This window comes from Adiantum capillus-veneris, chromosome 10 (assembly GCF_014529385.1).
Source record: "Adiantum capillus-veneris isolate H3 chromosome 10, ASM1452938v2, whole genome shotgun sequence".
NCBI classification, from domain to species: Eukaryota; Viridiplantae; Streptophyta; class Polypodiopsida; order Polypodiales; family Pteridaceae; genus Adiantum; species Adiantum capillus-veneris.
This window is the reverse complement of record NC_140940.1, coordinates 14084541-14106982: the sequence shown is the minus strand read 5'-3', so window position 1 is coordinate 14106982 and position 22442 is coordinate 14084541. Positions and strand designations below refer to the sequence as shown.

General features: G+C 44.9%; 3 protein-coding genes and 1 pseudogene across 3 annotated transcripts; all 4 read right to left on the bottom strand.

Annotated features, from left to right (window-relative positions):
- Positions 1–3473: 3473 nt before the first annotated feature.
- LOC147448477 (peptidyl-prolyl cis-trans isomerase CYP59 pseudogene) lies at positions 3474–4752 on the bottom strand (annotated as a pseudogene).
- A 137-nt stretch (positions 4753–4889) lies between these two features.
- On the bottom strand, positions 4890–7511 carry LOC147448476 (uncharacterized). Its single transcript, XM_086521072.1, has 2 exons — positions 7280–7511; positions 4890–6972 (listed from the first exon to the last, which is right to left on the bottom strand). Exons 1-2 carry the CDS (start codon positions 7495–7497, stop codon positions 6669–6671), a joined length of 522 nt encoding a protein of 173 aa, XP_086377198.1. The 5' UTR covers positions 7498–7511; the 3' UTR covers positions 4890–6668.
- Positions 7512–7841: 330 nt separating this feature from the next.
- Positions 7842–9352, bottom strand: LOC147448475 (uncharacterized). The gene has a single exon (XM_086521071.1). The coding sequence runs from the start codon at positions 8300–8302 to the stop codon at positions 7844–7846; it is 459 nt and encodes a 152-aa protein (XP_086377197.1). The 5' UTR covers positions 8303–9352; the 3' UTR covers positions 7842–7843.
- Positions 9353–12697: 3345 nt separating this feature from the next.
- LOC147448474 (uncharacterized) lies at positions 12698–13337 on the bottom strand. The gene has a single exon (XM_086522388.1). The coding sequence runs from the start codon at positions 13158–13160 to the stop codon at positions 12702–12704; it is 459 nt and encodes a 152-aa protein (XP_086378514.1). The 5' UTR covers positions 13161–13337; the 3' UTR covers positions 12698–12701.
- Between the last annotated feature and the right edge of the window lie 9105 nt (positions 13338–22442).

Below are 22442 nucleotides of genomic sequence, written 5' to 3'. Positions count from 1 at the left end.
TTCTAGAGAGATTAATTCTTATTGGTTCTTTTATTAAGTGTTTTTAAATGAATTAAACTAGATTTACTCTAGCCTAATTCTCATTGGTCCACCTCCATGGCCATCCAATAGGATTTGAGTACACCTTGTGGGCATATGGGCTAGGGAGCTGACGTGTGTCCCTCATTCCCTTTGTGTAAAGGAGGCTTGTGAGTGAGTGTGTGTGTGTGTGTGTGTGTGTGTGTGTGTGTGTGTGTGTGTGTGTGTGTGTGTGTGTGTGTGTGTGTGTGTGTGTGTGTGTGTGTGTCTCTCATCCCCTACTTGCAAGGCTCGCCCCCTCCTTTGTAGGATTCATGAAGACTTTTGTACACACACACAAAGCATCCAATTTTCCTAAGCTTAACCATTGGACACAACCTTTGATTTTTGGAATCTTAGCATTTTGGAAGTCTTAATGGTCTGAACCTTAGGGTCTTTAAAGCCCATTGTTGCACCTTGCTCTTTTGCAGATGGCCCCCCCTTTGGATCCCTACTGTTGCTGGTCTGCCAGCTTAACCAATATTCTAGCTTTTTCTTCCCTGGCACTTCCCCATATTAAATGATCAGTTTAACATGAGAATATCATTTAGAAGAATTAGATATTAGTTAGTATGACAATGGTTGAGATCTTTCTCATTTTACAAGGAAGGATTTGGCAGATTTCTCACCATATACATTTTGATGCATATGCAAATCCTGGTTTCTTGACATCCATTTAGTAGGTATGTGTGGCATTTCATGATTTGCAGAGATGAATCAAAGGTCTCATTCATATTGATACTAGTTTTGTTGGCATTATGGTCACAGAAGGCACATTAGGCGCCATTGTTTCATACATGAAATACAGCAACAAAGATGTATGCCTGATGCATGTGAGGTTTTAACACAAGCTAGAGAGGTGGCTTCATATGCAAGTGATGGTGATGTCATGTTCACCTCTAGTGTTCGTCTTACTTATTCTTCACGTTGGTTACTAGATGAGGATGTAATCTTCCACATCACACCATATCGTAAGTGTTTTAGTACCTTTTCTAATGGCAGGCTTGGTTATGTTCACTTGGCTGATGGTTCAACATATGACATAGAGGGTGCAAGAGATGTATGATTATCATTACCTAGTGGTGCATCTTTTACGTTACGACATATGCGTTATGTTTTTGAGATCGCATAGAGTTTCATCTCGGTGAGATAGCTAGAAGATTGTGGTTGTCATGTACTTCTTCAAGAGTAGTCTTTCTGGATGCATTGCAGATCGCTTGTGATTACGAGAGGAGCTAGATATGGATTCTCCGTTCTATAGGAAGTATCTGAGATTCAAGACAACTTGGTATTAATTGCATCATTGACGTGTGGTATGCGAGAGACGAGACATATCTCATTCATGAATGAGCTCTAGTATGCTCAAGAGACAAAGAATTTAGTTGTTATGACATATCAGTGGACTTTTCAAAGGCATAGGTAGAGAAAAATTGCTCCACTGAGACACATGTTTTCAAAGTCTATGTAAATAGAGGTAGAGCAGGTCTGCTCCCTAGAGACACATATAGAGATGATGAACATAGAGTTCTTTGATATGCTCATGCTAGAGACTGATGAGTTGATACCAGGACACATAGTTCCATCTATGGATGAGAGGGACATAGCCATCCCAGTGTCGATTATAACACATCCATATATGATGAGTAGTCCTGATGATGTAGTATGTACAAATAGCACCGAGAAGGCTAGCACAGTTAGGTTTGCATAGATTTTGTTAGCATTGGGATGTCTCATGTATTGACTACTAGTTTCAAGGTCCGACCTAATAGCTACAATGGGAGCATTTGCAGTAGGGATTGACAATCATATGATGACTAATACTGGCATGATACATTGTGCATATGAAAACCATACAAAGATGTTTTTAGGATTCTCATATAGGCTCTAGAAATGGATTCACATGCTTGTTTATCACTAGAGTTGACATGACTATATATAGATTGAGTGAGTGAGCCAGTGGACATGGAGACTCTCTTGCTTTTATTACTTGTATATACTAGTAGTTAGCTATTTAAACCCACTTGTCACTACATTCACCTTTACGTGGGAGTAGGTTGGAGTAAAGGCGACATGCGCCTTACCTCGAGGCTGGACGTTCGGTGTTCCGGCCGTCCACTAACTTATTGACCATTAACCCTATTCTATTGACCATTAACCCTATTCTTTCTACATTAAAGAATAAGGGGTTTCACTCATTAAGTAGTCAGTACTCTACCCACACATAGTCTATCACTCTACACTCACCGCGCGCGTACACACACACACACACACACACACACACACACACACACACATACACACTCACTCTTACACCACATAGCTTTTGCAAAGCACAAGAAAATCCTGGAGATCTCCAAGGAGAATGCGCAACGAGCTCATATGAGAATCCGGTAGATAGAGACACTAGGATTGTTGAATAAGAGGTCAAGCTCATGAAATATGAGCAACAATATAGGTCTATATCCCTAGGCGGAGTTCAATGTAGCCTTGACAACCTAGCTACTATACACAAAAGACATGGCATGAGGTTCCTAACTTATTTTTGGTTAAGAAATTTATCATGTATTAGCATATAATACATTCAAATAAAAAAGTTGTAGGAATAAAATGGAGATTATCCATGAATAAAACAAATCTTGAATAATGTATAATGCAACCTAGCTCATGAGTCATGCTCATGAGTCATTTGAACACTTTTGTAGAGGATTAACTCAGTTAAGTGGACAATTGGTAAAATGTCTCAAACCCTAGCTTTAGTGGTGTACCATTTAAGATTTTTGGTTGATATTATTTTATACTTACTTGGAGCTAACTATGTGGAAGCGCTATTTAGCAACGTCCTTGATGTTCGAGCCCCTTTCAGATTCATGCTTGTCATAGAATGATCAAGGTAGCCACCTGGGTCAAACGGTCAACTTCATGCAGCATTCTATAAGTACAAGACTCACCTCCTGAGTCAAAAAGGATACATGTTGTTTACTTTTAGGGAATCGAATTCATTGGCCTAAAACCTAAACTTGACCTTAGCTATCCACCACAATGAGGTAAAATCTTCTTGAGACTCATGGAAAAAACTCCATCCTTAGTTTTGCCTAGAGGTCTTCTCGTATCAAAGCTAAAGCACATAACTTGAAGTGCTACCAAGATAGGCTTTTGCTTAAACTATCCATGCCAGACATTCATGTGTGGTGCTATGTTTTGTGTCACAAAGGCTAAAAAAAAGAATTTACCATCTCATTGAGAAAACTTCCTTAGAAATTTAGTCTTAGAACATGGCATTTAAAGCGTTATGCTAGAGGGAAAGAGATACAAGAACACAATGAAAGAAATACGTGGGGTGCACTTTACAAAGAATCTCCCTCTCTGCTAGACGCACGCAAACATCCCATATATACACACTCGATCATGATTAGGTGAATGATATACATATTAGCTTCTTGAGTGAAAGGATCTGAGTAAGAAGGGTTGAGAATCAAGGATGTTCCTCAATGACTAGATTGAATTCATATGATAGAGCATCTCACTTGCAAATAAGGCATGGGTATATTGTACTCTTGCTAGCTAGTACAACTAATCTAATTTAGACATCCATATTAAGATCGATGTCTCGACCTTTTGCAATGATGATAATTGTTTGATTTTTCTTGACACTTCGATGTCGAGCTCTCACCCTTGACATGGTTGTTCCTAGAACATTGGGCTTGATATCTAGCCCACAGCTTGTGGACACTTTGACTGAAGTCCACATGGATTCGTCTATCGTCAATACGTGCATTGTTCATCTTCAAATAAGCAACCTCACATGCTTCTTTTGTCTCAAACTCCACAAATCCATAACACAAACTCTTGTTTGTCTTATGATCCCTGATGATGTCTATTGATAAGACCATGCCAAACCGTGAGAAGATAAAATTCAAATCCTCTTCCTCTGTAATTGGGTTGAGCTTGCAAATAAACAACACATTCTCAGGTGGCTTAATCTCAGCTTCAGGAATGTCTCCAATCATTTCTAGAACAACCGCGCGTGAATGTGCTTCACGACGTCGATGGCTAGCTTGATCCTCATCACTACATATAGTGTCATCATCTTCATCACATATTGGTGACCGTGTGGCATAGAGAGACCCATTGATAGGATGTGGGCAAGTCCCACCGGATCTTCAAAGGGATCATAGAGAATGTACACTTGCTTGATCCCAATGTTTCTAAGAGGGCGAAAAGAATGTTGATCGACAAGGGTGTAATTGATTTTTTCAAGCGCTTTGTCGAAGTTTTTTGTGACTCGACCAAAAACAGTCCTGTTACCATCCAAGTAGTCGATGGGAGCCTGACGAAGGGTGATGTAGAACTGCGAAGCGTTGAGGTTAGGGCCAGCACTAGCCATGGCGACGGTACCAAGACAATCATGCTTGAGAGAGGGATGAAGCTCGTTGGGAAAGAACCTATTGGAGTCTTGTTGATCTTCTTGTCCTTCTGTTTTTTGTTTTTCTTGGTGGAGAAGCTTGTACTAGGAGTCACCCCCCAAGCCTGTGCCAATGGGGTCTCCCGTCTGTGCAATGAAGTCCTTGATGACGGCATGAAAGAGGCAATTGTTGTAGTATCCTAGCTTGCGAAGCTTGAGAAAATTGGTGCAAGCTAGGGGACATTCGTCAGTGTACAGGTCTATTGTCAAGGTGCCATAAGTGGTGGAGAGGAGTACAGCCATCTCTCTCTCTCTCTCTCTCTCACACACACACACACACACACTCTTCCAAGTTCCCTTATATCGTGTTAAAAACCCGTCAGCCGCAATGAAAAGCAGTGCGCTACGAAAAACAAAAGCAAGGAGCCCCAGTATGCTAACGATTTTTAAAAAAATTCCTATTGATACAAATCTGCACGTTGCGATGAGGGAAGAATGAAGCCAAACAAGTGCGGCAAGAGCAGGAGCGCGATGGCGGCAGGAGCAGGAGCAGCTGGAGTCAAAACCAGTCACAGCAGGAGTGAGCAGGGGATGGCGATGGCGGCATTGCAGGAGATTGGAGTGGCTAGGGAAGTTGCACTCAAAGTCCTCGAGAATCCTACCCGAGGTCGATCGCTGGTTTTGGCGTGTGCTGTCGGGGTTTTAGAGCGCCTCTTCGAGCTATACGATTTAGGTATCTGCGAAGATTCCGCTAATAAAAATACAAACCTACCCGGAGATAAAACGGCAACTTGGTATAGTGCACCGACGCTTGGTAGACAAATCCTCTTTGTTAACATTATGAAAATCTCTTGAGCTCCATCCTCCTGTGAAGTCCTATCGTCACCGATGAGCCCGAAGTTGCCTCCTCTGAGCTTTGCCATTGATCAGGGCAAGCTCCTCAGATAGTCCAAAACAAAGAGTTGTGCTAGCAGATTTTCCCAACCACAAAACCTCTCCGTTAATACCAAGAATCACCTTGAACCGAGCTTCATGATTCAGCAAAACAGAGGAGGTCCAAGCGATGACCAGCAGCTAATGAATCATCAATGGCAGGATCCCTATAACCAGCAACAGCCACACAATGGTACATGCAGTCCGAACAAGGGCAGCGTGATGAGCAGCTTCCGTGCAATCAAAGCCAGGTGCAACTTGGTAGCCCCCAGACACAACTCAATGTTGAGGATTACATGGAAGTCGAGCAACAAGGGCTTATGCACGTTCCAAGGCAGGACCCACCAGTGACTTGCCGGCACAAATCGTGGGTGATGAACAACAGTACACGGAGCCTGGACAAAATTTGCAATGTTGAGAAAATCAAGAGTATCTTATTTTCGCAGAAACAGGACACCTGCACAAAGACAAAACCAGCACACATGCACCAGGAGAAAACCTCGGTGCTAAAGACACGTCCAACCTTGAGCACCCATCATAAATACCCATACTTTGGAGTAAATCAAGCAAAAACCAATGGAGCTGCTTGGCACGAATCTTACCTGCCAGTAAAGTATTTACCTCTCATGAATCGATAGCAGCAGCCTCAGCGCTGCATTGCCAGCGTTAGAAACATTTGAATGACCAAGAAGCTACATATCAGTACTACATATGCCCAAACTTGAATAACTCTTTGAAACCTGATTTTTTTCATTGTAATTAATGCAAAAATGCTTCTGTTAAAGTCCCTGTACATGTGCCAAATTCAATACCTCAAATGCCGCCAAGATGTTTGTCCTTGACAACAGATCATGAAAGATTCGGCTCTTATTGCCATGAAAGGATGAAGAGAAACATTGTCTGGTAGAATCCAGTAGATAATGTTGTTTAAAGCTTTCTGTGTGATGATGTAGCATAGCAGAAGCTTTGCTTCTGCCACGCTTTGGAGCTGATGCTCAGAAAATGGTACATAGGGCCTGAGCTTCCAAGATGGCAACGCAGCCAATTTTACCAATGTCAATCGGTCCACAAAAGCTTCTATCAACAGATCAAACTGAGACTAACATGATACATGAACTGCATGTAAACTTTCCACGTAAGCCAACATAGATGCATAAGAGCAGATCTCGTCATCGAGAAGGTGAAATCTACAGGACTTACTGAAATCAGGCAGGTCTTTAGCAATGTTCTTTGTAACATATTCTCGAGCAAATGCATGATGGCATATACAGCTATATCAATCTGTCTCTGCTAGCTTCATGGAGATTGCACGGCTGGAGCCTTGTAGTACTTTGATGCAAAGGGGCAGCCACTCCCAACGAGCAGGTACTTCCCTTACACTTGCACGGCTGGAGCCTTGTAGTACTTTGATGCAAAGGGGCAGCCACTCCCAACGAGCAGGTACTTCCCTTACACATGCCGCATATATCCAAAGCAAAGAGTTCTCCGTATTGCTGTCTTGGTCATCTGTCTCTAGAAATGCCCAAAGTTTGTCACCAACACAAAGAAGGTACTGTATCTTTGCGGCATCTGCAGTTATCCTACCAAGCTACAACCATGTATCAGTCAAGGGCTCAAACATGGCCACTGTGCTCTTGCTCCATATAGCAAAAATTTTCCCTTCAACCACTGTGAAATAGGGCCTCTTCACCTTCACGCCTTTGGACTAGACGTCTTCCAGAAACTTCCACTTTCCTGTTTCAGGATGCCATTGCTCGGCTGGGTTGGAGATAGGCAAGCCAGCAAACACTACGAAGCGTCCATCCATTACAAACGGAGGTAATGGCGATTTTGTATAGTGCGCCAATGCTTGGTAGACAAATCCACGCACTCAACTTCGTTGTTTACATTATGAAAATCTCTTGAGCTCCATCCCCTGTGAAGTAGGCATATCCCCCGATTGTCACTGAAATGAGCCCGAAGTTGCCTCCTGTGAGCTTCGCCATGGAGGGCAAGCTTCTCCAGCGAGCACGCAGATAATCCCAAACAAAGAGTTCTGGTAGTAGCTTGTCCAGCTTTTCATCTTTTCCCAACCACAAAACCTCTCCATTCATACCAAAAATCATCTCGAACCAAACTTCATGACTCAGCAAACAGTCAAGGCAAGGAATTTCCGAAACAGTGTGAAACAATGAGTCTATGGCAAGAAGGAACCGATGCAAAGTACCGGCAATGTTCTTTTCTGAAAAAACGAAGACCAGGTTGGTAGAAAGTCCAGCTTGCTACCTCAGCAGGGTCACCATGTTCTTTGGCTGAATTGCATCATTCCAACTTTTAGACACGGTGCGGGCAATCCCAAGAAATCTGAAGGGAAGCCTCACAAGGCAACGCAGCAAGAAGGAACCGATGCAAAGTACCGGCAATGTTCTTTTCTGAAAAAACGAAGACCAGGTTGGTAGAAAGTCCAGCTTGCTACCTCAGCAGGGTCACCATGTTCTTTGGCTGAATTGCATCATTCCAACTTTTAGACACGGTGCGGGCAATCCCAAGAAATCCGAAGGGAAGCCTCACAAGGCAACGCAGGGCAATATCATGTGGAAGACCAGGTAAGAGAGATGAATGTATGTGTGTACCATGATCTTCTGGTTCATTTTCTTCGAAAATCATTGCACTGGTAATCCGAGTCTGCCACGGCAGCCATTGCCTGATGAGAGCTGGTAAGACAGATGAATGCATCTCTGTCCCTTGATCGTCTGCTTGCTTTTCCTCCAAATGCATTTGATCGTATGCCTGATTTACCAAATGAACGGGCTTGGCAAACCGAGTCCGCCACGGCAGCTGTGCCTTCATCTGCCTGGCACATCCCACAGCCTTTTGTCCTTTGCTTGATTTACCTCCGAATGGAAGGGCCTGGTAAACCACGTCTGCCATGGAAGCTGCTGCAGGTTTATCTGCCTAAACTATCTCCAAAGTTCACGAGCCGGCCATCGTCCACTTCTTTCTTTATAGTGTTCTTTGCCCCCAGCCATAGCGTGGCTTTTCTCCACACCCAGTACTTCCGCCATAGCCCCGCCCTTAGGTCTCATTACTCGCACTGCTCAATCTTGAAATCTTGAAACGCGAAACTTACAATTACCCGCTCATTTTCCATAACAGCACATAGCCGGGACCGTTTTGGTGATGCCAATTTAATATTTACTTCGTAGGCCTAAGGTAAAGGATTGAATAGTGACTTGGTAAGCCTAAAAGGATGCCAGCACCGTTTTGGTGGGGGAATTGTAAAAGAGGGCTTGATGTGACTGACGTTGCTAGACATCTTTTGAAGTGTACAGAGTAGTGTGTATATGCAGTGCAAATATATGCATTTGGAAGCCTACTTGATTTCAAATACGGTGGACAATGTACACATTGTAAATAGTCATGTTGCGTGTTGGCAGTTGCACACATATGCATACCTTGGGAGGGTGCTCGAACCATGGATGTGGTGTCAAGTGGCTTCTATTTGCTTTAGGGTGTGCTTTCAAGTGTTTTAGAATGTGACTGATGCAACTTGGGAAGTGTGGGTATGGTCATTTCGCCCCAAAAGTCTGACACATGTTGTAGCTGTCTATTTGTGTGCGTGATATGTAGTGATGCCTGAATTGCCTAAAAAGTGCTCAAAAATAGAATTTTGGTATGAGGTCATGCAATTTGAGTATCAAGGATTGAGCCTAAACAATTTCGAGAAATTTGAAGTCCATTTGATATTTTTTGCCACAAAAAATGTCCGATCAATGTCAAACTCACAAAAGCCGACCCTAAAATGGTGGGCTCCAATGGAGTGAAAACGCTTAATTTTGCCACATCAACAATGGTGGGCGTGGTGTCTCAAGCTAGGGGGGTGCTTCGTCCATAAAAAAATCTCATTTGAAGGAAAAAACAACTTTCTATAGGGTGGTCTAGGACAGTCCCAACGCTTCATGTTTTCGAAGGTATGAGGGAGTGAATTAGGGTTCCTTCTCTTCAATTTTTCACTTGGAGAGTCTGTGGCATTTTTGAGGTTCCCATGGATGTATGTGTGCAAAGAATTGAGGAAAGAAGGTGCAACTTTTCGGCAATATAATTTGACCCTATATCAGTGCCATTCGGATTGAGGCTACACCAAAGAGTCCAACAGAGTGAAGTATGGGCCTTTTTGAGGCTGGAGTTTTGGTGTTTTTATTATCCTTTTGGTGTCTTTTAGTGGTCAATGTTTGTGATTCCAAGCCTTGATCGATTAGACTTACTTCGTAGTGTCTATGGGTAGGCAACACCTTGTAGTTCGAGAAGTTCGGAACTTGAGTTGAGCGCGGAGAGGTTTTTCATTGAAATCTTGAGTTGGCATTATGTGAAGTGAAGAGATTAAGAGAGTTCCTTGTGTTGTATTAAGGTGTGAGTGAGTACTCGTACACGTTATTTCTGTCCACATCTAGTGCACCGAGAGGGTGTGGGTAAAACATATGTGTTTGCAATTGCAACTTAGCGGAGGGAGGAGGGGGTAACCTCCATGTCAAGGTCCCCTTACTCGGTAATCCTAAAGGATGCCGTCGCTTGGCTAAGTAGCGATCGTTGACCATGAGTACAATCGGGTGGCTACGAATTTGAAGCATTGAGCTAAATCGTTTTGAGCGCAGGCAAGAAACTCACGTGAGCTATCTCTAATTCTGCTTTGTGCTATTGTTTAGATAGGTATCTGTTGTCAAACCAATTTTTTAGCATGCCAATAGCATAAATCACATGTGACATCGAGGTTGGAGCTTTTTGTGAGGATGCTTGGACCTGAAGCAGCAACAGTGGCCATCAATCGGATTGGTCAAGACAAACCAAGCCAGTTTGCAGCAAGTACAAAAGTGGCCAAGCTTGTGATAAGCAAGCCTATACATGATGATGGGAGAGATAGGTTTGGTGGTGAAGGGGGTGGACCAAGACAAGGCGGTAGTGCAAGACCTCAACGAAAAGAGAGAATTGTTGCTCATCATCGTGCAATAGGACTATGAGGCTTGGCTTGAAATCTACCTTGTATAAAAAGTGCATCGTGTGTCACTCCATGTCGACTCTGAGAGTCTGACGACTTGACCTTACGCACTCAAAGTCCTCGAGAATCCTGCCTGTAGTCGATCGCTGGTTTTGTCGTGTGCTGTCGGGGTTTTAGAGCGCGTCTTCGAGCGATAAGATTTAGGTATCCGCGACGATTCCGCTAATAAAAATACAAACCTACCCGAAGATAAAATGGCGCCTTGGTATAGTGCGCAGACGCTTGTTAGACAAATCCTCTTTGTTTACATTATGAAAATCTCTTGAGCTCCATCCTCCTGTGAAGTCCTATCGTCACCGATGAGCCCGAAGTTGCCTCCTCTGAGCTTTGCCATTGATTAGGGCAAGCTCCTCAGATAGTCCAAAACAAACAGTTGTGCTAGCGGCTTTTCCCAACCACCAAACCTCTCCGTTAATACCAAGAATCATGTCACGGGGACATGGCAACTGTTAACTATGTCACAAGGACGTGGCAACTGCTAATTTTAGTTGTTGGTTTCTTTCCAATGGGTTTTGTTTTATTTTTGAGACCCTCTTCTTGAAGTAGCAAACGGTCGGACATTGTATGGCCAATGTGAACCGTAGTTTCACCGCAAATGGGTAGTGGTCGGCACTGGAATTCGTATGGTAAGAGGATGTCTAGGCTCAGAGCAAGATCATGTAGGTCCCCCCGTCGCACCTAGCAAGTTGGTGGATACTACGAAGTGAACTCAATAAAGGCCTAAAGTCAAGGTGTGACTACCAACACAAAGTAACGGACAGTTGGGCCATATTGCACTTTTGGATGTGGTCCCAATAAGGAAAGATGGTCAAATGACCACAAGGAGCCCAACGGAAGCATCTCCTAAAATTTAGGGAACTGCTATTTTGGGCTGAGAAATGTGTTCGCGTCATTACCTCCGGTATGACTAGGGGAACACTTTACAACTCTGCCGCGAAGTCAATTGACGCGTCGATCGAGATATTTTGAAGCGGCAAACCCCAAACGGGTAAATGCTTGTAAATGCGCCAAGTGTCTGTTTTTCATGGACTTGCCTCCTACAGGAAAAAATGCGCTGAAATATAAGCTGGGAGAGGGCTTCATTTGCATTTTGTCACAGGTTAAGAGCCATGGAGTGCTTCCTTTCCCTCTTATGTACAGTGTGGTGCTAGGAGTGATGCCCTGCACGCTAAACACTGCTCTCTCTTTCCCCTACGTGCAGTTACGTGATGCCCCACAAGAAGGCTCCTCATTTGACTGATGTACAGCTGTGTGGGTTCATGCTTTTGTGCTGAGGCAAGAGCGTCCTTGAGCAAGAACAAGGGTAGCTGATTGCTACTCCAAAGCAGGCACCGGTGAGGGCCATAACCTCACTTTATAGGTGCAAAATCAGCGTTGTGTATGCGCTGTAAATTGACTGTTTTTCAGCCATACGGACGCCAAGACCATTGGGAATCGTGCCCCACTGGAAGAGGACAGCTAGGAGATTGTTTGGGACTGAAAACTGGGCAAAAACCAGTAAATACAGCGTGCTGAATTTACTGTTTTTGGGCAAGAATCAGAGGGTATACGCCAGTAGAAGCGAGTTCTAGCAGGGGAATTGATTTCGTGCAAGTTTTGGGACTGTTATGCTGCCAAAATTTGGCCAAATCAGGTAGTATCTTGCGGGATACAGGTGAAAGATTCCCGGGACTCTTCTTTGTAATTTACCCTTCTAAAGAATAAAGAAATACCGAAAGGGGCGCCAATTTTGGGGCCTACAGATTGTCGGGGTCTGCTCGGAGCATTCTAGCTTCCGAGCCGTGTCTGTGATTAAGTGTTAATTCCCGTTACAGGTTACCTTTGCAAAGTACTCTGTGTGTGTTTAGTTTCGGGTGAAAGCCAACGCCTACCGCCCTACGGGCCAGTTTCATGGTTCCATTGACGGGACATCAATCAGTTTTTCCTTCAAGAGTGAGCCTGGATTGTTTTGGGTAAAGACACAGAGTGCAGGAACGCGGGATTACACTATGGCCGACAAGGGGAAGGGCATTATGGAAGAGGGTTCCTCTTCAAAGGACATGCAGGAGATCCCTATGGTTTCCGAGATTGGCAAGAGCTCACGGCCATGTCAGTCTGTACCTCCTGTCAATGTGAATGTCCCTCCAGTAGTACAAGGCTTTATGACTATGCAACTTAAGGATGATGCGTTCAAGACTCGGTTAGTTGCCGCGGTGAATGTCTTTTCGCAGCTCGTGCAGAATCCAAGGTTTATGGAGTTCTTGCAAGCCCCACCAGTGCAACAGCAAGTCCAGCTTGCTACCTCAGCAGGGTCACCATGTTCTTTGGCTGAATTGCATCATTCCAACTTTTAGACACGGTGCGGGCAATCCCAAGAAATCCGAAGGGAAGCCTCACAAGGCAACGCAGGGCAATATCATGTGGAAGACCAGGTAAGAGAGATGAATGTATGTGTGTACCATGATCTTCTGGTTCATTTTCTTCGAAAATCATTGCACTGGTAATCCGAGTCTGCCACGGCAGCCATTGCCTGATGAGAGCTGGTAAGACAGATGAATGCATCTCTGTCCCTTGATCGTCTGCTTGCTTTTCCTCCAAATGCATTTGATCGTATGCCTGATTTACCAAATGAACGGGCTTGGCAAACCGAGTCCGCCACGGCAGCTGTGCCTTCATCTGCCTGGCACATCCCACAGCCTTTTGTCCTTTGCTTGATTTACCTCCGAATGGAAGGGCCTGGTAAACCACGTCTGCCATGGAAGCTGCTGCAGGTTTATCTGCCTAAACTATCTCCAAAGTTCGCGAGCCGGCCATCGTCCACTTCTTTCTTTATAGTGTTCTTTGCCCCCAGCCATAGCCTGGCTTCTCTCCACACCCAGTACTTCCGCCATAGCCCCGCCCTTAGGTCTCATTACTCGCACTGCTCAATCTTGAAATCTTGAAACGCGAAACTTACAATTACCCGCTCATTTTCCATAACTGCACATAGCCGGGACCGTTTTGGTGATGCCAATTTAATATTTACTTCGTAGGCCTAAGGTAAAGGATTGAATAGTGACTTGGTAAGCCTAATAGGATGCCGGCACCGTTTTAGTGGGGGAATTGTAAAAGAGGGCTTGATGTGACTGACCTTGCTAGACATCTTTTGAAGTGTACAGAGTAGTGTGTATATGCAGTGCAAATATATGCATTTGGAAGCCTACTTGATTTCAAATACGGTGGACAATGTACACATTGTAAATAGTCATGTTGCGTGTTGGCAGTTGCACACATATGCATACCTTGGGAGGGTGCTGGAACCATGGATGTGGTGTCAAGTGGCTTCTATTGGCTTTAGGGTGTGCTTTCAAGTGTTTTAGAATGTGACTGATGCAACTTGGGAAGTGTGGGTATGGTCATTTCGCCCCAAAAGTCTGACACATGTTGTAGCTGTCTATTTGTGTGTGTGATACGTAGTGATGCCTGAATTGCCTAAAAAGTGGTCAAAAATAGAATTTTGGTATGTGGTCATGCAATTTTTGAGTATCAAGGATTGAGCCTAAACAATTTCGAGAAATTTGAAGTCCATTTGATATTTTTTGCCACAAAAAATGTCCGATCAATGTCAAACTCACAAAAGCCGACCCTAAAATGATGGGCTCCAATGGAGTGAAAAGGCTTAATTTTGCCACATCAACAATGGTGGGCGTGGTGTCTCAAGCTAGGGGGGTGCTTCGTCCATTAAAAAAATCTCATTTGAAGGAAAAAACAACTTTCTATAGGGTGGTCTAGGACAGTCCCAACGCTTCATGTTTTCGAAGGTATGAGGGAGTGAATTAGGGTTCCTTCTCTTCAATTTTTCACTTGGGAGAGTCTGTGGCATTTTTGAGGTTCCCATGGATGTATGTGTGCGAAGAATTGAGGAAAGAAGGTGCAACTTTCGGCAATATAATTTGACCCTATATCAGTGCCATTCGGATTGAGGCTACACCAAAGAGTCCAACAGAGTGAAGTATGGGCCTTTTTGAGGCTGGAGTTTTGGTGTTTTTATTATCCTTTTGGTGTCTTTTAGTGGTCGTTGTTTGTGATTCCAAGCCTGGATCGATTAGACTTACTTCGTAGTGTCTATGGGTAGGCAACAACTTGTAGTTCGAGAAGTTCGGAACTTGAGTTGAGTGGGGAGAGGTTTTTCATTGAAATCTTGAGTTGGCATTATGTGAAGTGAAGAGATTAAGAGAGTTCCTTGTGTTGTATTAAGGCGTGAGTGAGTACTCGTACACGTTATTTCTGTCCACATCTAGTGCACCGAGAGGGTGTGGGTAAAACATATGTGTTTGCAATTGCACCTTAGCGGAGGGAGGAGGGGGTAACCTCCATGTCAAGGTCCCCTTACTTGGTAATCCTAACGGATGCCATCGCTTGGCTAAGTAGCGATCGTCGACCATGAGTACAATCGGGTGGCTACGAATTTGAAGCATTGAGCTAAATCGTTTCGAGCGCAGGCAAGAAACTCACGTGAGCTATCTCTAATTCTTCTTTGTGCTATTGTTTAGATAGGTATCTGTTGTCAAACCAATTTTTTAGCATGCCAATGGCATAAATCACATGTGACATCGAGGTTGGAGCTTTTTGTGAGGATGCTTAGACCTGAAGCAGCAACAGTGGCCATCAATCGGGTTGGTCAAGACAAACCAAGCCAGTTTGCAGCAAGTACAAAAGTGGCCAAGCTTGTGATAAGCAAGCCTATACATGATGATGGGAGAGATAGGTCTGGTGGTGAAGGGGGTAGACCAAGACAAGGCGGTAGTGCAAGACCTCAGCGAAAAGAGAGAATTGTTGCTCATCATCGTGCAATAGGACTATGAGGCTTGGCTTGAAATCTACCTTGTATAAAAAGTGCATCGTGTGCCACTCCATGTCGACTCTGAGAGTCTGACGACTTGACCTTACGCACTCAAAGTCCTCGAGAATCCTGCCCGAAGTCGATTGCTGGTTTTGGCGTGTGCTGTCGGGGTTTTAGAGCGCGTCTTTGAGCTATAAGATTTAGGTATCCGCGACGATTCCGCTAATAAAAATACAAACCTACCCGAAGATAAAATGGCGCCTTGGTATAGTGCGCAGACGCTTGTTAGACAAATCCTCTTTGTTTACATTATGAAAATCTCTTGAGCTCCATCCTCCTGTGAAGTCCTATCGTCACCGATGAGCCCGAAGTTGCCTCCTCTGAGCTTTTCCATTGATCAGGGCAAGCTCCTCAGATAGTCCAAAACAACAAATTGTGCTAGCGGCTTTTCCCAACCACAAAACCTCTCCGTTAATACCAAGAATCATGTCACAGGGACGTGGCAACTGTTAACTATGTCACAAGGACGTGGCAACTGCTAATTTTAGTTGTTGGTTTCTTTCCAATGGGTTTTGTTTTATTTTTGAGACCCTCTTCTTGAAGTAGCAAACGGTCGGACATTGTATGGCCAATGTGAACGGTAGTTTCACTGCAGATGGGTAGTGGTCAGCACTGGAATTCGTATGGTAAGAGGATGTCTAGGCTCAGAGCAAGATCATGTAGGTCCCCCCGTCGCACCTAGCAAGTTGGTGGATACTACGAAGTGAACTCAATAAAGGCCTAAAGTCAAGGTGTCACTACCAATAGAAAGTATCCGACAGTTGGGCCATATTGCACTTTTGGATGTGGTCCCAATAAGGAAAGATGGTCAAATGACTAGAAGGAGCCCCACGGAAGCATCTCCTAAAATTTAGGGAACTGCTATTTTGGGCTCAGAAATGTGTTCGCGTCATTACCTCCGGTATGACTAGGGGAACACTTTACAACTCTACCGCGAAGTCAATTGACGCATCGGTCGAGATATTTTAAGCGGCAAACCCCAAACCGGCAAATGCTTGTAAATGCGCCAAGTGTCAGTTTTTCATGGACTTGCCTCCTACAGGAAAAAACGTGCTGAAATTTAAGCTGGGAGAGGGCTTCATTTGCATTTTGTCACAGGTTAAGATCCATGGAGTGCTTCCTTTCCCTCTTATGTACAGTGTGGTGCTAGGAGTGATGCCCTGCACGCTACACACTGCTCTCTTTTTCCCCTACGTGCATTTACGTGATGCCCCACAAGAAGGCTCCTCATTTGTCTAATATATAGTTGTGTGGGTTCATGATTTTGTGCTGAGGCAAGAGCCTCCTTGAGCAAGAACAAGGGTAGCTGACTGCTACTCCAAAGCAGGCACCGGTGAGGGCCATAACCTCACCGTATAGGTGCAAAATCAGTGCTGTGTATGTGTTGTAAAGTGACTGTTTTTCAACCATACGGACGCCAGGACTATTGGGAATTGTGTCCCATTGGAAGAGGACAGCTAGGGGATTGTTTGGGACTGAAAACTGGGCAAAAACCAGTAAATACAGCGTGCTGAATTTATTGTTTCTGGGCAGGATTCAGAGGGTATACGCCAGTAGAAGGGATTAGACTTACTTCGTAGTGTTTGTGGGTAGGCAACAACTTGTAGTTCTAGAAGTTCGGAACTTGAGTTGAGTGGGGAGAGGTTTTTCATTGAAATCTTGAGTTGGCATTATGTGAAGTGAAAAGATTAAGAGAGTTCCTTGTGTTGTATTAAGGTGTGAGTGAGTACTCGTACACGGTATTTCTGTCCACATCTAGTGCACCGAGAGGGTGTGGGTAAAACATATGTGTTTGCAATTGCACCTTAGCGGAGGGAGGAGGGGGTAACCTCCATGTCAAGGTCCCCTTACTTGGTAATCCTAAAGGATGCCGTTGCTTGGCTAAGTAGCGATCGTCGACCATGAGTACAATCGGGTGGCTACGAATTTGAAGCATTGAGCTAAATCGTTTTGAGCACAGGCAAGAAACTCACGTGAGCTATCTCTAATTCTGCTTTGTGCTATTGTTTAGATAGGTATCTGTTGTCAAACCAATTTTTTAGCATGCCAATAGCATAAATCACATGTGACATCGAGGTTGGAGCTTTTTGTGAGGATGCTTAGACCTGAAGCAGCAACAGTGGCCATCAATCGGGTTGGTCAAGACAAACCAAGCCAGTTTGCAGCAAGTACAAAAGTGGCCAAGCTTGTGATAAGCAGGCCTATACATGATGATGGGAGAGATAGGTCTGGTGGTGAAGGGGGTGGACCAAGACAAGGCGGTAGTGCAAGACCTCAGCGAAAAGAGAGAATTGTTGCTCATCATCGTGCAATAGGACTATGAGGCTTGGCTTGAAATCTACCTTGTATAAAAAGTGCATCGTGTGCCACTCCATGTCGACTCTGAGAGTCTGACGACTTGACCTTACGCACTCAAAGTCCTCGAGAATCCTGCCCGAAGTCGATTGCTAGTTTTGGCGTGTGCTGTCGGGGTTTTAGAGCGCGTCTTTGAGCTATAAGATTTAGGTATCGGCGACGATTCCGCTAATAAAAATACAAACCTACCCGAAGATAAAATGGCGCCTTGGTATAGTGCGCAGACGCTTGTTAGACAAATCCTCTTTGTTTACATTATGAAAATCTCTTGAGCTCCATCCTCCTGTGAAGTCCTATCGTCACCGATGAGCCCGAAGTTGCCTCCTCTGAGCTTTTCCATTGATCAGGGCAAGCTCCTCAGATAGTCCAAAACAACAAATTGTGCTAGCGGCTTTTCCCAACCACAAAACCTCTCCGTTAATACCAAGAATCATGTCACAGGGACGTGGCAACTGTTAACTATGTCACAAGGACGTGGCAACTGCTAATTTTAGTTGTTGGTTTCTTTCCAATGGGTTTTGTTTTATTTTTGAGACCCTCTTCTTGAAGTAGCAAACGGTCGGACATTGTATGGCCAATGTGAACGGTAGTTTCACTGCAGATGGGTAGTGGTCAGCACTGGAATTCGTATGGTAAGAGGATGTCTAGGCTCAGAGCAAGATCATGTAGGTCCCCCCGTCGCACCTAGCAAGTTGGTGGATACTACGAAGTGAACTCAATAAAGGCCTAAAGTCAAGGTGTCACTACCAATAGAAAGTATCCAACAGTTGGGCCATATTGCACTTTTGGATGTGGTCCCAATAAGGAAAGATGGTCAAATGACTAGAAGGAGCCCCACGGAAGCATCTCCTAAAATTTAGGGAACTGCTATTTTGGGCTCAGAAATGTGTTCGCGTCATTACCTCCGGTATGACTAGGGGAACACTTTACAACTCTACCGCGAAGTCAATTGACGCATCGGTCGAGATATTTTTAAGCGGCAAACCCAAAACCGGCAAATGCTTGTAAATGCGCCAAGTGTCAGTTTTTCATGGACTTGCCTCCTACGAGAAAAAATGCGCTGAAATTTAAGCTAGGAGAGGGCTTCATTTGCATTTTGTCACAGGTTAAGAGCCATGGAGTGCTTCCTTTCCCTCTTATGTACAGTGTGGTGCTAGGAATGATGCCCTGCACGCTACACACTGCTCTCTCTTTCCCCTACGTGCAGTTACGTGATGCCCCACAAGAAGGCTCCTCATTTGACTGATGTATAGCTGTGTGGGTTCATGCTTTTGTGCTGAGGCAAGAGCCTCCTTGAGCAAGAACAAGGGTAGCTGACTGCTACTCCAAAGCAGGCACCTGTGAGGGCCATAACCTCACCGTATAGGTGCAAAATCAGTGCTGTGTATGTGCTATAAATTGACTGTTTTTCAGCCATACGGACGCGTGGACCATTGGGAATCGTGCCCCATTGGAAGAGGACAGCTAGGGGATTGTTTGGGACTGAAAACTGGGCAAAAACCGGTAAATACAGCGTGCTGAATTTACTGTTTTTGGGCAGAAATCAGAGGGTATACGATAGTAGAAGCGAGTTCTAGCAGGGGAATTGATTTCGTACAAGTTTTGGGACTGTTATGCTGTCGAAATTTGGCCAAATCAAGTAGTATCTTGTGGGATACAGGTGAAAGATTCCCGGGACTCTTCTTTGTAATTTACCCTCCTAAAGAATAAAGAAATACTGAAAGGGGCGCCAATTTTGGGGCCTACAGGTTGTCGGGGTCTGCTTGGAGCATTCTAGCTTCCGAGCCGTGTGTGTGATTAAGTGTTAATTCTCGTTAATACAGGTTACCTTTGCAAAGTACTCTGTGTGTGTCTAGTTTCAGGTGAAAGCCAACGCCTACCGCCCTACGGGCCGGTTTCATGGTTCCATTGACGGGACATCAATCAGTTTTTCCTTAAAGAGTGAGCCTGGATTGTTTTGGGTAAAGACACAGAGTGCATGAACGCGGGATTACACTATGGCCGACAAGGGGAAGGGCATTATGGAAGAGGGTTCCTCTTCAAAGGACATGCAGGAGATCCCTATGGTTTTCGAGATTGGCGAGATCTCACGGCCACGTCAGTCTGTACCTCCGGTCAATGTGAATGTCCCTCCAGTAGTACAGGGCTTTATGATTGGGCAACTAAAGGATGATGCGTTCGAGACTCGGTTAGTTGCCGCGGTGAATGTCTTTTCGCAGCTCGTGCAGAATCCAAGGTTTATGGAGTTCTTGCAAGCCCCACCAGTGCAACAGCAAAATAGGCAACCTACGCCGCGTGCGGAGCTTGTTGATGCTCAAGCCCAGGTACTTCATGCGGCTCAAGAGGAAAGGGAACACTCGCATGTTGCGGAGTCAGGGGCTTCAAAACAGGTTCCTCATGTGCTTGAATAGGTGGCTAGAACGCCTCAGGTTATGCCAGTTCAGTCCGCTACCTTTCAGAGCCAGCATGTTGTCTTGAATGGACAGGGAACTAGATACCATGCTATGCACTCAATTTTTCCACCACCCACGGTACATCCTGGGTATTGCAGGGGTGGATCAGTGTTCCAAAGTATGGCTGGTTATGCGCCTGGAAGTCAGCCATACATGCCAGGAACAGTGTTCGGGGGTATGCAAGGCATCATGCCAAACCCCATGTATGGTAGTATCTGCATGCAACAAGGTTTTCACTGCAACCAGGGCCAGTTTGGGGTGCCACAGGGTCATTTTGGCATGGCTGGTTTTTCTAAACAGTAGCCAGATATCGCACCTCTGACGCAAAATGTGAATGGCCAAGATGTGCCGATCATGCCTACTACAATGCCCATGTTGCAGACCATCCCTTATGACAACTTGGGGGCACTAGAGAAGCCGAAGGCTTACAAAGAAGGTGCTGCAGCTGTAAAGTTCAGTACCTTCAATGGTTTCGAGGATAAGACAACACAGGGTCATTTTGGCATGGTTGGTTTTTCTGGACAGTAGCCAGATATCGCACCTCTGACGCAAAATGTGAATGGCCAAGATGTGCCGATCATGCCTACTACAATGCCCATGTTGCAGACCATCCCTTATGACAACTTGGGGGCACTAGAGAAGCCGAAGGCTTACAAAGAAGGTGCTGCAGCTGTAAAGTTCAGTACCTTCAATGGTTTCGAGGATAAGACAAAGGCTCTTACCTTCCTCCATCAGTTTGATACAGCTTATGCGGGAGGGAATTTTACGGAGGCCTCGAAAGTTAGGAAAGCTGCCACTTTCTTAAAGGACAATGCGCTTACAAGGTGGACGACATTGTTAATGCAAGGACAGGCACCCGCCACTTGGGTTTACTTCAAGAAAATGTTTGCATCTGCTTGGCTATCAAATGAATTTGAAGCCGACGTCATGACAGATTGGCACGAGCTTACTTCAGCTTCGTGCAAGAGCTTGCTGGAGTACAATAGGAGGTTTTGTAAAGCGTTACTCTCAGTGACCTCCTACAGATTTGTACCATTGACAAAGCAGATAAAGAAGTACTGTTGTGGGCTGCCTAAAAGGCTTCGCGATTACTGTACAAAGAACAGAGTGGCTACCCTCACTCAGCTTATGGAAGTTGCGAATACTGGTCTTGCCTTGTTGAAAGGAGAGGATAGTGGATTTCTGAGCAGCGACAAAGGAGGGCAGCCAAAGAAAAATTCAGTGAAGAAGCCCTTTGTGAAAACGGCTCCTGATGCGTCACAGGGGTCAGAAAAGGCCACCAAAGACAAGGATTCAGCCGGGACTTCTGGAGCGCAGGCAAAGAAACAGAAAAGGAAGCCTTTTGTGCGCAAGTCGCTCGAGGGAAAGAAGGTCCTAATGGCTGAGAACAAATGCTTTATATGCGAGCAGCCTGGTCACTTTTCTATCTATTGTCCACAAAGGAAAAGGCCAGTTGACTCAGAGGATAAAGAAGACCAGAAAGGCAAGAAGCCTAAACCCACGGCAGGTTTAGTGTCAGACATGGTGGGTGATAGGCCCAACACAGATGCCAGTGAGTTATGCAGGGCATGGGGTAAAGTTAGGGATCAGACGGCGCTCATCTTCTTTGATCAAGGTGCCAAAGCCAACTTTATCTCACCAGAGTTAGCTATGAAGCTGGGCATCAGAGCTGGAGAGATGGGGTACACAGCAGAGGCAGGGTTGGCATGTCTTGGCCACTCAGAGTGTGTTACTCCCATCATTGGAAAATTGCGTCTGCATATTCAGTCGTATGTGGACACAGAACAGTTCTACATCATGCCGCTAGAAGGTTGTGACGCCTTGTTGGGGATCCCGTGGATGTTCCGAGTGCATGGAGTCTTGGATGCCTACAACAAAAAGATCACTGTACAGCATAGGGACAACACTCACATCTTGGATGTAAAGCTTAAAGGAGAGTCGGTCTTTATTGTATCTGCTTCTGCTATCACTTCTGTAATAAAGAATCATCTTTCTGTGTACTTGATTTTTGCACGTGATGTCTCAGATAGTGATCAATCAAATTTATCTGTGTTAGATAAAGAAAGGTCAGCATTTTTGCAAAAGTTTAGTGACTGTTTTTCTGATTCATTACCGTCGCAATTGCCGCCAGAGAGACCTGAGGACCATCGGATAGATTTGGTGCCAAGGTTTAGCCCATCAAATAGACCTCCATACACGGTTAGTGCGGCGCAGCAGAAAGAGATTATGGGCCAGGTGGAGGAGTTATTAGAGAAGGGGCTGATTCAGCCTAGTTCTTCACCCTTTTGCTCCCCAGTTCTCCTAGTGCAGAAGAAGGATGGCTCATGGCGCATGTGTATTGATTACAGT

Coding starts and splice junctions, on each gene's coding strand:
- LOC147448476 (XM_086521072.1), bottom strand. CDS start 7,497: ATGATTTTTGGTATGAATGGAGAGGTTTTGTGGTTGGGAAAAGATGAA. Junction 6,973..7,279: donor GCTCAAGAGATTTTCATAAT/GTAAACAACGAA, acceptor GTAGCTTGGTAG/GATAACTGCAGATGCCGCAA.
- LOC147448475 (XM_086521071.1), bottom strand. CDS start 8,302: ATGGCAGACGTGGTTTACCAGGCCCTTCCATTCGGAGGTAAATCAAGC.
- LOC147448474 (XM_086522388.1), bottom strand. CDS start 13,160: ATGGCAGACGTGGTTTACCAGGCCCTTCCATTCGGAGGTAAATCAAGC.